The 11,465-nt window shown below is 44.2% G+C and overlaps 1 protein-coding gene across 1 annotated transcript in view; it reads left to right on the top strand.

Moving 5' to 3' along the window:
• The window catches only part of SNX30 (sorting nexin family member 30), an 81,449-nt gene extending 70,266 nt beyond the window's left edge, over window positions 1-11,183 (top strand). Inside the window, exons 5-9 of the mRNA XM_068271334.1 lie at window positions 2,609-2,804; window positions 5,310-5,509; window positions 7,382-7,468; window positions 8,044-8,196; window positions 10,335-11,183. Coding sequence (XP_068127435.1) covers window positions 2,609-2,804; window positions 5,310-5,509; window positions 7,382-7,468; window positions 8,044-8,196; window positions 10,335-10,394 — 696 coding nt within the window. The 3' untranslated portion in view covers window positions 10,395-11,183. The remainder of the gene's footprint in view (window positions 1-2,608; window positions 2,805-5,309; window positions 5,510-7,381; window positions 7,469-8,043; window positions 8,197-10,334) is intronic.
• Window positions 11,184-11,465: the final 282 nt, after the last annotated feature.

Genomic DNA, 11,465 nt, shown 5'->3' with positions numbered 1-11,465 from the left:
TTTAAGGTTATTACCTGAATTCCCGAAGATTCTGTCTGGGAAGTGGGACTATAGTACAGGTTTTTAAGTGATGTAAATCATGGAATTAAAAGGGATTTTTATTTTCATAGTGGTGGATATCTCAAAACCATTTTTTAAGAAACTGCAGCTTAGTGCACTATCTAACATGCTTCCATCTGTAACCAAAACAAACTTAATTGCAGTGCCTTAAAGAGAAACTCCGACCAAGAATTGAACTTTATCCCACTCAGTAGCCGATACCCCCTTTTACATGAGAAATCTATATCTTTTTACAAACAGACCATCGGGGGCGCTGTATGACTGATATTGTGGTGAAACCCCTCCCACAAGAATCTGAGGACCGTGGTACTCCTGGTAGTTTCCTGTCTGTGAACCTTGTTGCATTGTGGGAAATAGCTGTTTCAAACTGCCAAAAAAGCATGCAGCAGCTACATCGCTGCCAATCGTAAAAATGTCACCATGTAATAAATCTCAGAATGTAAATCGGGGATTTAAAAGATTTTACAATGGGCAAACACTGACTAAATCATTTATACATAGTTATTGTAAAAATGAAGCACTTTTTTTTAGAGGCGCTCAGTGTTGATGATACTGGCAGATGCTGTTTACTCCTATCTGTTGTTGCCTGATGAAGCGGGTTTGGATCCCGCGAAACGTGTTGCACTTTATTTGGAGTATCCAATAAAATTGTTTTGACTGAAAATCCACAGTCGAGTGTTCTGCTTGGAGGAGGTGAGTCCACCACTACCTCCTCAAAAACCCATCTTGGTAATAAAGTTCTTTTAGTGTTTTTTTTTTTTTATTCCTGTTGGCGCCTCTGTTATCCTATTATCCACTTTTTTATTACATCATTTTCACTGGAGCTCCTCTTTAAGCTGTCTCTTCCTTCTGCTCATAATAGCAGTTGATGGGTTATCATAGAGATGCAAGCCAGCATGCTTCACAATAATAATTACAACAGAGAGAAAATGTGTGCATCAACGAAGTGAACCTGACAAATCTGGCTTTGCAAATTTGGCCTATTGGCTAATCACGAGACATTGCTCATGCAATTATGCATTTGCTTTCGCATGCCTAAATATGCAGGGTCAAAAACCAAAAAACGCAAAACAATCGCCCTGCGGGAATTAGTTCATGCTACATAGCACTATCCAGGGGCGCCACGAGGAGGCTTCCCATTGCCCCCATACAACCGGGGGGCCGCGGGGGTCCCAGGCTCTCTCACCGCCTGGAACCCACACAGCGGCACCCAGGAGGTGGAGGCTGGGGGGTGCAGGCGATCTCCCCAGCGTGGCCAGCGCCGGGAAGAGCCGCCCGCACACACCTCCCAAGATTAAAAACAGGCACTTACCTTAACGTCCATTGCGTTCTGCTATATGCTGATGACCTGGGCGCGACACATAAGGGGAGGACAGGCGCAAATAGCCTGCTCCAGGGCTCTCACCTCCTAAAACAAGCCATTCACCACTTGCCTCCAAAGAAAAGAAAATGCAATGCTAGTTACAACAGAGAGAAAATGTGTGCATCAACCAAGTGAACCTGACAAATCTGGCTTTGCAAATTTGGCCTATTGGCTAATCACGAGACATTGCTCATGCAAATATGCATTTGCTTTCGCATGCCTAAATATGCAGGGTCAAAAACCGCAAAACAATCGCCCTGCGGGAATTAGTTCATGCTACATAGCACACTATCCAGGGGCGCCACGAGGAGGCTTCCCATTGCCCCTTTTGAATAGCTAATTGAGCCAGATTTGCAGAGCCAGACTTGCAAGGGTTAAGACTTGGTGTTGGAGCATGCATACATTTTCTTCAGGTAAGCATGCTTCACAATAAGCCAGGTACTTCCTCAGCCTTACCACTGTTTATCATTTGTAACCAATAATGAACTACTATTATGTATGCTAGCTTTGACAAGTCATACTATATTTGTTTTAGTTGTAACTGTAGCTTAAAGGGACCCTGACGGTGTGGGTATGCAAATAAGCATACCCACGAATACTTGGTAATGCCCTCTCTCTTACTGGCCTGTTTTGTAAAGCTTTCTGCACCCCAACCCTACCCCCCTGTCCGTCCGATGTAGATTGCATTAGGGCCGGCGACTCTCAGTAAAGTCACGCTGTGACCCCAGAAGCGGAAGACTGATCATGCGGTCTGCGCATGCTCCAGCTCCCATCATCCTCCTCTCAGCCTATCGGTGCCCGAGCAGCACGTCATTGTGCTTAAGGCACGAGAGGAGCTTTCGGGGTCACAGCACAACTTTGCTGAGAGCCGCCTGCCCCATTGCAATGCACACCAGCCGGACTGGGGGGGAGAAAGCTTTACAAGATGGTCGGTAAGAGAGAGATTATTACCAAGTATTCATGGGTATGCTTAAATGCATACCCACGCAGTCTGCTCGAGGTCCCTTTAAAATAAAAGTATACAAGGTCCTTTAATTACATCTTGGGAGAGAAAGTAAAATGGGGTAAATGCATAATGATCAATGATAAAAATATAGTTTTCATTTTGTAATTTCTTAGACTCTGACTGTTGAAAGAAAAGGAGGCAATGATGAATTAACGTGGTTGTGTTTGTGACTATCCTAGGATCTTAACAGCCACAAAAAACAGGGAGCCACTCTGCTTTCCAAGATGGGAGAGTCTGTGCGATATGTGACAAGTGGGTACAAGCTCAAAAATCGACCACTGGAATTTTCAGCTATTACAGAGTATTTGGACACATTTGCACTGAAACTTGGAACCATTGATAGGATAGCACAGCGCATTATCAAAGAGGAAGTAGGTATGTTCTGTTTTAGTGGGGGTTTTGAGAATCATTTCAGTTCATTTGTAATAAGGAAAGTGTATGATGTAGTTTTTGCATATTAGATTATTTGCATCCGCCTGTGACTTCCTGAGGAGTCTGGGAAATTTGATTTGTTCTCTGACGGAAATATCCACTTCATTATCCCGCTATACCAGGGAGGTGGAGTCGGTATAAAAATCATCCAACTCCTCAATTTATGAAAATCACTGACCCCTCTAATTTGAATAGAACAAACATGTTGTTGGAAAGTTTGTAATCTAAAAGGCATTTTATCACTACCAAAGCATGGGAATTTTAAGCCTCATTTACACGATACAATTTTCCGTCAGAGCCGGATCTGTTCGACGGATCTAATAGATAATTTCCAACCAGTCCAGTCAGATCGCATTAGATTTTGCAATAGATTTTGGGTACTTATCAAAGCAAAATCTATCACAAAATTGATCTGAAACAATTTGGACGTCTACACACGATGCAGTTTCTTATTACATCTAATAGATCCGTCTATCTGATGGAAAATTGTATTGTGTAGATGAGGCTTTAAAGCTCTATTAGGGCTGTCAGATGGACATCTCAACCAGCCGCCTGTGGCTGCCGGTCTCGTTCTGAATGCTTTTCTGCAAGCTTGCAGAAAAGCATTTGTCGGCTTTTGGCGGTGCTTCCTGGCATGTAGCGTTTTTCATTCCCGCTGGGGGACACGTAAGCACTGGGCAGATGACAGCAAAAATCGGGATCGAAACAGTCGGTTGCACAAACAGTAAGCAATAGTCTGAATGGACCACTTTAAGCAATGAGCGCCGCAGCTGTCATTTAGTGTCATAGAACCATCCATGTGAACCAGCCCTTAAGATAACATCTGCTTTTGGAAACAAAACAAAGCTCATTGCCAGGAAGCTGACACTACCCTGTCGACCTTCCCAGCCTGTCATTACCAATCTTAATTCATTGGCACATTGTCTATAAAATAAGATTCACCGGAGCCCCATATCAGCCAGGTTCCAGCATGTAGCCCTGCCACCTTGCAGAAAAAGGCCTCTGCCTTTTCTATATCCGATATGGAAAAGGCCAGGACTGTTACTTTTAAGCATGTGTAACTCTGTGTTCTTCTGTACACCAGAGATGCACTTTAAACTTAGCTGCAGAGCAGCTATTAAATAGAAATCAGAACTAGTCCTTGGTAAGACTACTTGTAGAGGCTATAGACAGGAACAAAGAATATCCATCAGGCCCTAGGTAATCTAACTGTGGTTACATCTAAGAGTGAGGTGCAGGTACTGTGCGTGAGAACGAGGGGATTTTTCCTCTATTACACATTATTCATGCGCCATCTGAACAATGTTTATGCGTGATAGACAACACCTTTGTGTTCAATGTGCACAAGATTCTCATTGGGTTCACAACCACTCTGTGGGGAGTGTTTCTGTAAAGTATGGTACTACTGTACAAATTTAATAACATACCAAATTAATTGATTTCATGAGCAAAGGGAGTTTGAAAAGAAAAAATATTTTTTCTTTTCAAGTGAGTCTGAATCTGTTTTAAAAATAAAAAAAGATACTCGCCTAATGCTGGGGATACACGGTACGTTTATGTACCGTGTATCGAGCAGCTGATGTGGCCAGCTGATAATATTCAGCAGGACTGATGATGCTGCTCAATCCCTGCCCGCTCGATCCCCGCCGGCAGACAATGGCAGGGAATCGAACGGCTGATAAGGAAGCGCCGGCGCGGATGATCGGAAATCAATCCGCGCGCACACGGGGACGCGGCGGGAGTCGATCCGCCGGCTAATCGGCCGCCGGATCGACCTGTGTATGCCCAGCATTAGGAAAGGGAAGGCTCTGAGTCCTACAGAGCTTTCCTGTTCTTACGGGGTTCTCATTCCGCCACAGGTTCCTCCATTTGAATCTCCCACCACGGGAGACTTTGACAGTCTTCGGAAGCGATGGGCTCCCGATGACCGGCAAGCTCTGTACTGCGCATGCGTGTCCCCAACCCAGAAGATAGCAGTCTACAACTGAATGATCGTGGACTGCTAATTAGGGAGCCTTTGGGGGAACACAGAGACCAGGAGGAGAATGGGAAGGCTCTGTATGACCCAGAGCCTTCTCTTTCCTTAGGGGTAAGTATCTGTTTTTTATTTTTAAAATCACTTCAGACTCCCTTTTAATTGCAGTTTAAATTTATTAGGAGTCGGAGTCGGTGTTCTTTTTTGTTTTGTTTTTTTTACCGACTCCAGGTAACCAAAGAGTACTCAGACTCCAAAGCCCTGCATTTTTATGTCTACAAGCCACGTGGTTGAGTAACATCCAAAATAATTTTCTGCATATACTTTTCTAATAGATCTCTGACATGGTTGGAGAAAATTGTGTTCAGAGTATCTAGTATAATTATAAATGATTTGTTATAATTTTGGCTTTGATCCTCCAAATGTTCTGTTGTTTCACCTGTACTGAATAATTATTGCATGTTCTGTATTAGAATACCTGGTGGAGCTTCGAGAGTACGGCCCAGTCTATTCTACTTGGAGTGCCCTGGAAGGAGAACTGAGTGAGCCACTAGAGGGAGTCTCTGCCTGTGTTGGGAACTGCAGTACAGCACTAGAGGAGCTGACGGAAGATATGACAGAGGACTTCCTGCCAGTGCTGAGAGAGTATATTCTCTATTCTGAATCCATGAAGGTAATTTCAATTATTTTCCTTTGTTCCTATATACCCACTTGAGTAACACTTAAAGGCGACATAAAAAAATTTTTTTTTACTTACCTAGCGCTTCTACCAGCCCCCTGTAGCCGTTTTCGCCGACAGGCTTACTGTGCCTGTGCAAGCCTGTCCACGAGTATCCTACTTTGCGTTCCTGTCCGCAATAGTGTCCTGCACAGGACACTATTGTGGAAGTGTCCTGCACAGGACACTATTGCTGATGGGAACGCGAAGAAGTCTACGCCTGGCCAGGCCTGTCGGCGAAACTCAACTAGTGGAGGATCTCAGAGTGACTGCAAGGGCACGGGACGGCTGCAGAGGGCTGGTAGAAGCCCCAGGTAAGTAAAAATGTTTTTAATGTAGGCTTAAAGGGACTCCAAGCACTCATGGGCATGCCTTTAAGACTCTGACAAGTACTGCAAAGTACTTAAAGATGCATACCATTCTGTAGCTTGTGCTCTTCTCTTTCGCCGTTCTACACCAAATAGTTTTCGTTCGATTTCAATTTAAATCGCGGCTGCCATCTTGGCTATGTTATAACTTCCAGGTCACCCGTCTTCTCTGTTAGAGAAGTAAATCACTAAATGAAGAGGAAGTGACATGCATGGCCATTGCAAGACGCTCCTCCAGAGGGGTCATAGCACGACTTTGTTGGAAGTCGTCTGTCTTAAAGGCATGCCCATGAGAAGTGCTCGGAGTCTCTTTAACCCCCTTGCCGGTCCAATTCCCGCGGCAAGGGGGCAGCGCAGCACTTTTTTTTAAAATATTTTTTTAATCATGTAGCGAGCCCAGGACTCGCTACATGATAGCCGCTGAGCAGCGGCATCCCCCCACCCACTCTGATCGCCTCCAGCAATCAGAGTAAGCAGGAAATCCCGTTCAGAACGGGATTTCCTGCTGGGCTTCCCCGGTCGCCATGGCGACGGGGCGGGATGACGTCATGGACGGCAGAGGGAATCCCGATCCACCCCTCAGCGCTGCCTGGCACTGATTGGCCAGGCTGCGCAAGGGGTCTGGGGGGGGGGGGGGGCGCGGCGGGTAGCGGCGAATCGGCGGCGATCGTAGTATGCACGCAGCTAGCAAAGTGCTAGCTGCGTGCAATAAAAAAAATTATGCAAATCGGCCCAGCGGGGCCTGAGAAATCCTCCTGCGCAGGTTACCCCGAGCTGAGCTCGGGATAACCGGCATAACCGGCAAGGAGGTTAAGTATCCCTTTAAAGGTTGATAATAACGTTATCCTAATTTATCCTACCTAAACTGAGTGATGGTTAGAACAGGTTTGATATTTACCGAATTGTTTACATTCATTTGACTTGTTTGAATGGCATGTATTTTACTATGGAAAGAGAGGAGAAACATAAAGAATGAGGATTATGGAATATCTGGTAGAGGCTTTTGGGTCTACAAAGAGACAGCAGGACCTGCGTACCAGAGCACCGCCTGGTATTTGTATTTACATGCAAGAGTGGAGCCTGGGGACCTGGAGGATGCAGCTGGTACATCCCATATACAGTGCCATTTACAAACTTGCTGTGAAACAAGGGAGAAATTGATAACTCACCTTTAGTTTAAATGTACAGTTATCCTTTTGGGTGGGTTGACCCCTTATTACAGCTTGCAACCGTTTTACACAGCTATAAATGTAGGTGTGTAAATCTAGCACCTGCTGTATTGTGAAAGGTTTTGCGGTGTGAAAAAGAAGCAGCTATGCAAGTACTTGCATGTACTGTTTCATGTATGTTTTGCTGTCCAGAGAGTTATTACTTCTTGAACTGTATCCTCATCATTCTGTTACCTTTCATAGAGCATGCTCCATGTAAACTGACTAAAAGGTGTTTATTTTTTTTTCAGAATGTACTGAAGAAAAGGGATCAAGTACAAGCAGAGTACGAGGCCAAAATGGAAGCTTCAGCCTTAAGAAGAGAGGAAAGAACAGGGGTGAGAGGTTACCCTTGTGTGTCTCAAGTAGTGCTGCTTGTGCCAGTGACATCTCATTCTTTGCCAGGCTTTCTGTTATGGCAAGATGTTGGTCCCTGATATTAAAGTTAAGAGAAAAAAAAAGCTTTCAGAGAGACACACTTGGCATGCTCATTATGTATAGAGCAGATGCAGGTAGGAGGAAAGGCAAGAATCCTTTCTTCCTATTGATTTCAGCAGAATGAAATTCCAGCAATATTTCTCTCTGACTTACCCATGGCTGTACATTGGCTGTATCACTACACACCAAGGGTTTTAAACGTGTCTGCCTTATGGTCCAGCAGTGATTGCATTGGCTAAGATACTGGTATGGAATATTGTCTTTGATTAAGTTGTGACTTAACAAAGTTATGTATTTTTAGATTTTTATATATAGCAGTTTATTTTTACATCTTAGTCCTGGCCTTTTCCTGCAAAGCTTTATTCTGTGCCATCTGATCTGTAATAGTGCTGTTGTGGCATGAGAGGTTTTGGAAGCACATACAATGGGTGACTTATGCAGATTATTCAGTTTACTTATTACTCTGCTTTTTCAGGCACCAACTGAAGTTGAGAAGTGTCAGGACAAAGTAGAATGTTTCAACGCAGACTTGAAAGCGGACATGGAGAGGTGGCAGAATAACAAGAGACATGATTTCCGCCAACTGCTCATGGGGATGGCTGATAAAAACATCCAGTACTATGACAAGGTAAAGCAGAAGGTGGCATGTGCTGCGCTAGCCTGACAGCATATTTTAAAAGAACACTGTAATAACTTTTAATAAACGTCAGATACTCGCCTACAGAGAGAGAAGACTCTGGATCTCATAGAGCCTTCCCAGTCCTTTCTTGGTGTTTGTTTCAGCGCTGTCACCCCTATTGTTCAACCAACTGGTCCAGTACGCCATTGCAGCCCCTCACAAACACTTGTGCTTCCAAGTGTTTCTGAAGACAAACCGCTCTGTATTGCTCAAGCTTGTGCATGTACAGTACGAAGCCACCTACACTTGGGGACATGAGTGCTTCTAAAGTCTTCCAAGGGCTCCCAGAGGTGTCAAATTTGAATGGGGACAGCACTGGAATGAGGACACTGAGGGAGGGTCAGGAAGGCTCTATGAGATCCAGAGAGTATGTTTGATACTAGACGTAGCGATACGTTTTGTGAACATGCTATATAGTAGCCTCCGCATGTAGCTTTTTATGTTATCACTCTGAACGCAGGTCTATTAGACTTCCCAGGTAGCAATTATAAATCACCTATAAGGAAAAACTTCCTATCAGCATTATACAGAGTTTTGGGGAAGTAAGATTGCATTGTAATGCAAAATCGAGGCTCCTGTAGCCCAAGATTTGTCATATCACAAAGCTATTGTCCATCAGCCCTGAGCTCAGGCAGAAATGGGTGGGCATACATCAAAAAAGCGGATAGTAGAATATTGGTGAATTTATGGATATTCCACTGTTACAGTGGAAAAAACAATAGTAAGATATATAGTTACATAGTTATTTGAGTTGAAAAAAGACATACGTCTATCTAGTTCAACCAGAGAACAAAGTACAACACCAGCCTGCTCCCTCACATATCCCTATGGATCCAGAGGTATTAAATACCCATAGTTTATTACAGCTAAATGCAACTCTTTTCTCATATTGAACCCTCCCACTACTGATGCCTGACCTTAAACACCCCCCCCCCCCCCCATGGCTAACTTTAAACACATCTTTAGCCCCCCCGCCACCCCTCAGCTGACCTTAACCACCACCCCAAGTGGTGTCCCTCTTGCGTCCTTCCCTGTCCCTCTTGCGTCCTTCCCTGTCCCTCTTGCGTCCTTCCCTGTCCCTCTTGCGTTCCTTTTTGCGTTCCTTCTCTACCCCCCTTGTGTCCTCTTCTGTGCCCCTTTGTGTCCCACTGTCCTCCTCCATCCACCTTTGTGTCCCACTTGTCCTCCTCTGTCCCCCTTTGTGCTCCTCCATGTACCCGTGTCCTAATTTTTTCCTGTGTCCTCTTCCGCTTCCCCTCTTCCCCGTGCATAGATAGTAGTGGCAGAGCATCTTTCACCTGATCTATTGGCACCCGCGGCGATTAGAGACCTCTCCCTCACTGTTTCCCTAGTGCTGGCTTCAGCTGATCACCTCATTATACAGGGAAACCGTGAGGGAGAAGAGAGATCTCTGATGGCTGCGTGCACCGATGGATCAGGTGAGGGATGCGCTGCCACTGCTTTTATCTATGCAAGGGGGAGCGGAGGAGGACACCGGACAATACAGACAGTTCCTGACCTCATTCCGGCAAGTCGTGACAGTGGGGGTACGTAAGTTGGGGACTTTATTCGGCCTGTAAGATGCAGTCACACACACACACACACACACACACACACACACACACACACACACACACACACACACACACACACACACACACACACACACACACACACACACACACACACACACACACTTCACACACACACTTCACACACACACTTCACTTCACACACACACTTCACTTCACACACACACTTCACTTCACACACACACTTCACTTCACACACACACTTCACTTCACACACACACTTCACTTCACACACACACTTCACACACACACTTCACACACACACTTCACACACACACTTCACACACACACTTCACACACACACTTCACACACACACTTCACACACACACTTCACACACACACTTCACACACACACACACACACACACACACACACACACACACACTTTTAAGGCATCTTATTATCTGTAACATACAGTTATTATGGTGATTATACCATATACGTAGTATTTTGTTGCTTAATTTTTTTTTCCTTTCTTTGTCTTTTTTTTTCAGTGCCTTACAGCATGGGAATCCATTATTCCCCTGTTACAGGACAAACCAGAGCCCAAATGAAGACTATGTTGCATCATTTGTGAACCTGCTCACTCTCACGCTGCACGGTTCTTCATACTGTGTAATTAACAACGTGAAGGACTTTCACTTACGTTTGTTACAATGCAAATATACCAAACTTTAACTTTCTCAACCCCCCAATCACCATTTCTAAGGTTACAGTACATGTTGACTGCTCTTCATAAAATTCCAGCACGGAAAGGTGCTTTATCTGAGCCGAGAAGAGGCCTGGACACGTCACTTCGTGGAACTCTAGCCAACTACTCCTGTTTGGAGGAGCTTTTGACTTGCAGAACACTAACCAGAAGAGGCTTTACCTGCTGAAGGCAGAGAACTCTCACCACAATACAGCTTTTCACGTTTTTTCATCCACTGAGTGTATTTGCAGAAATGAAAACTTGTTTCTATGGAGTTAACCTGTTTTCTATATACCTTTTAGAGGACTGACAACACTGAGTTTTGTGTACAGTCCTGTTTTCCTTTGCTTCCTTACATGAATTTTCCAATGTTCGCATGAACTGTACTGGTGGCATGAAGTAGTTCCCCTTTGGTGTTCTTTCTTTTCCCAGAATTCAGAGCTGTAATAACTGCTGCATATGTCATCTTGTGGAACCAGAAAGAAGGGAGAATTTTGTTTACACTGGGGCCTTATTTGAAGTGGATTAAAGGGAACAACTGAACCAGAACTTATTTTTGTCAATGTTTTTGATTGTCCGTGCAAAAAATAAGAAGAAATTTAAAGTAATGTTTATGATTTTTTTTTAAGATAATAAAATACATCTGATAATGCTTTGTATTGCTTCCAGACTTGTGTTCCAGTACCTCATAGTTTTCATAATAATGGCATGTACTTTTTCATTATGGGTGCAGGGAGAGGCACACTGTCTAGAAGGCATGCCAAGCAAGGACAGGAGAGATTGGAGGGTCCGTGAACGAGATTATCCTAAACATCTAATAATTCAGATTTTCTATGATTTACCATCACATCCTAGTGGAGATATTATTATTATTATAATTATTTATTGTATTTATAAAGCTCCAACATATTACGCAGCGCTGAGATCACAAGTA

This window comes from Hyperolius riggenbachi, chromosome 1 (assembly GCF_040937935.1).
Source record: "Hyperolius riggenbachi isolate aHypRig1 chromosome 1, aHypRig1.pri, whole genome shotgun sequence".
In the NCBI taxonomy this organism is placed as follows: domain Eukaryota; kingdom Metazoa; phylum Chordata; class Amphibia; order Anura; family Hyperoliidae; genus Hyperolius; species Hyperolius riggenbachi.
Note: the sequence above shows the minus strand (reverse complement) of the source record. Positions and strands in the feature narration are given on the sequence as shown.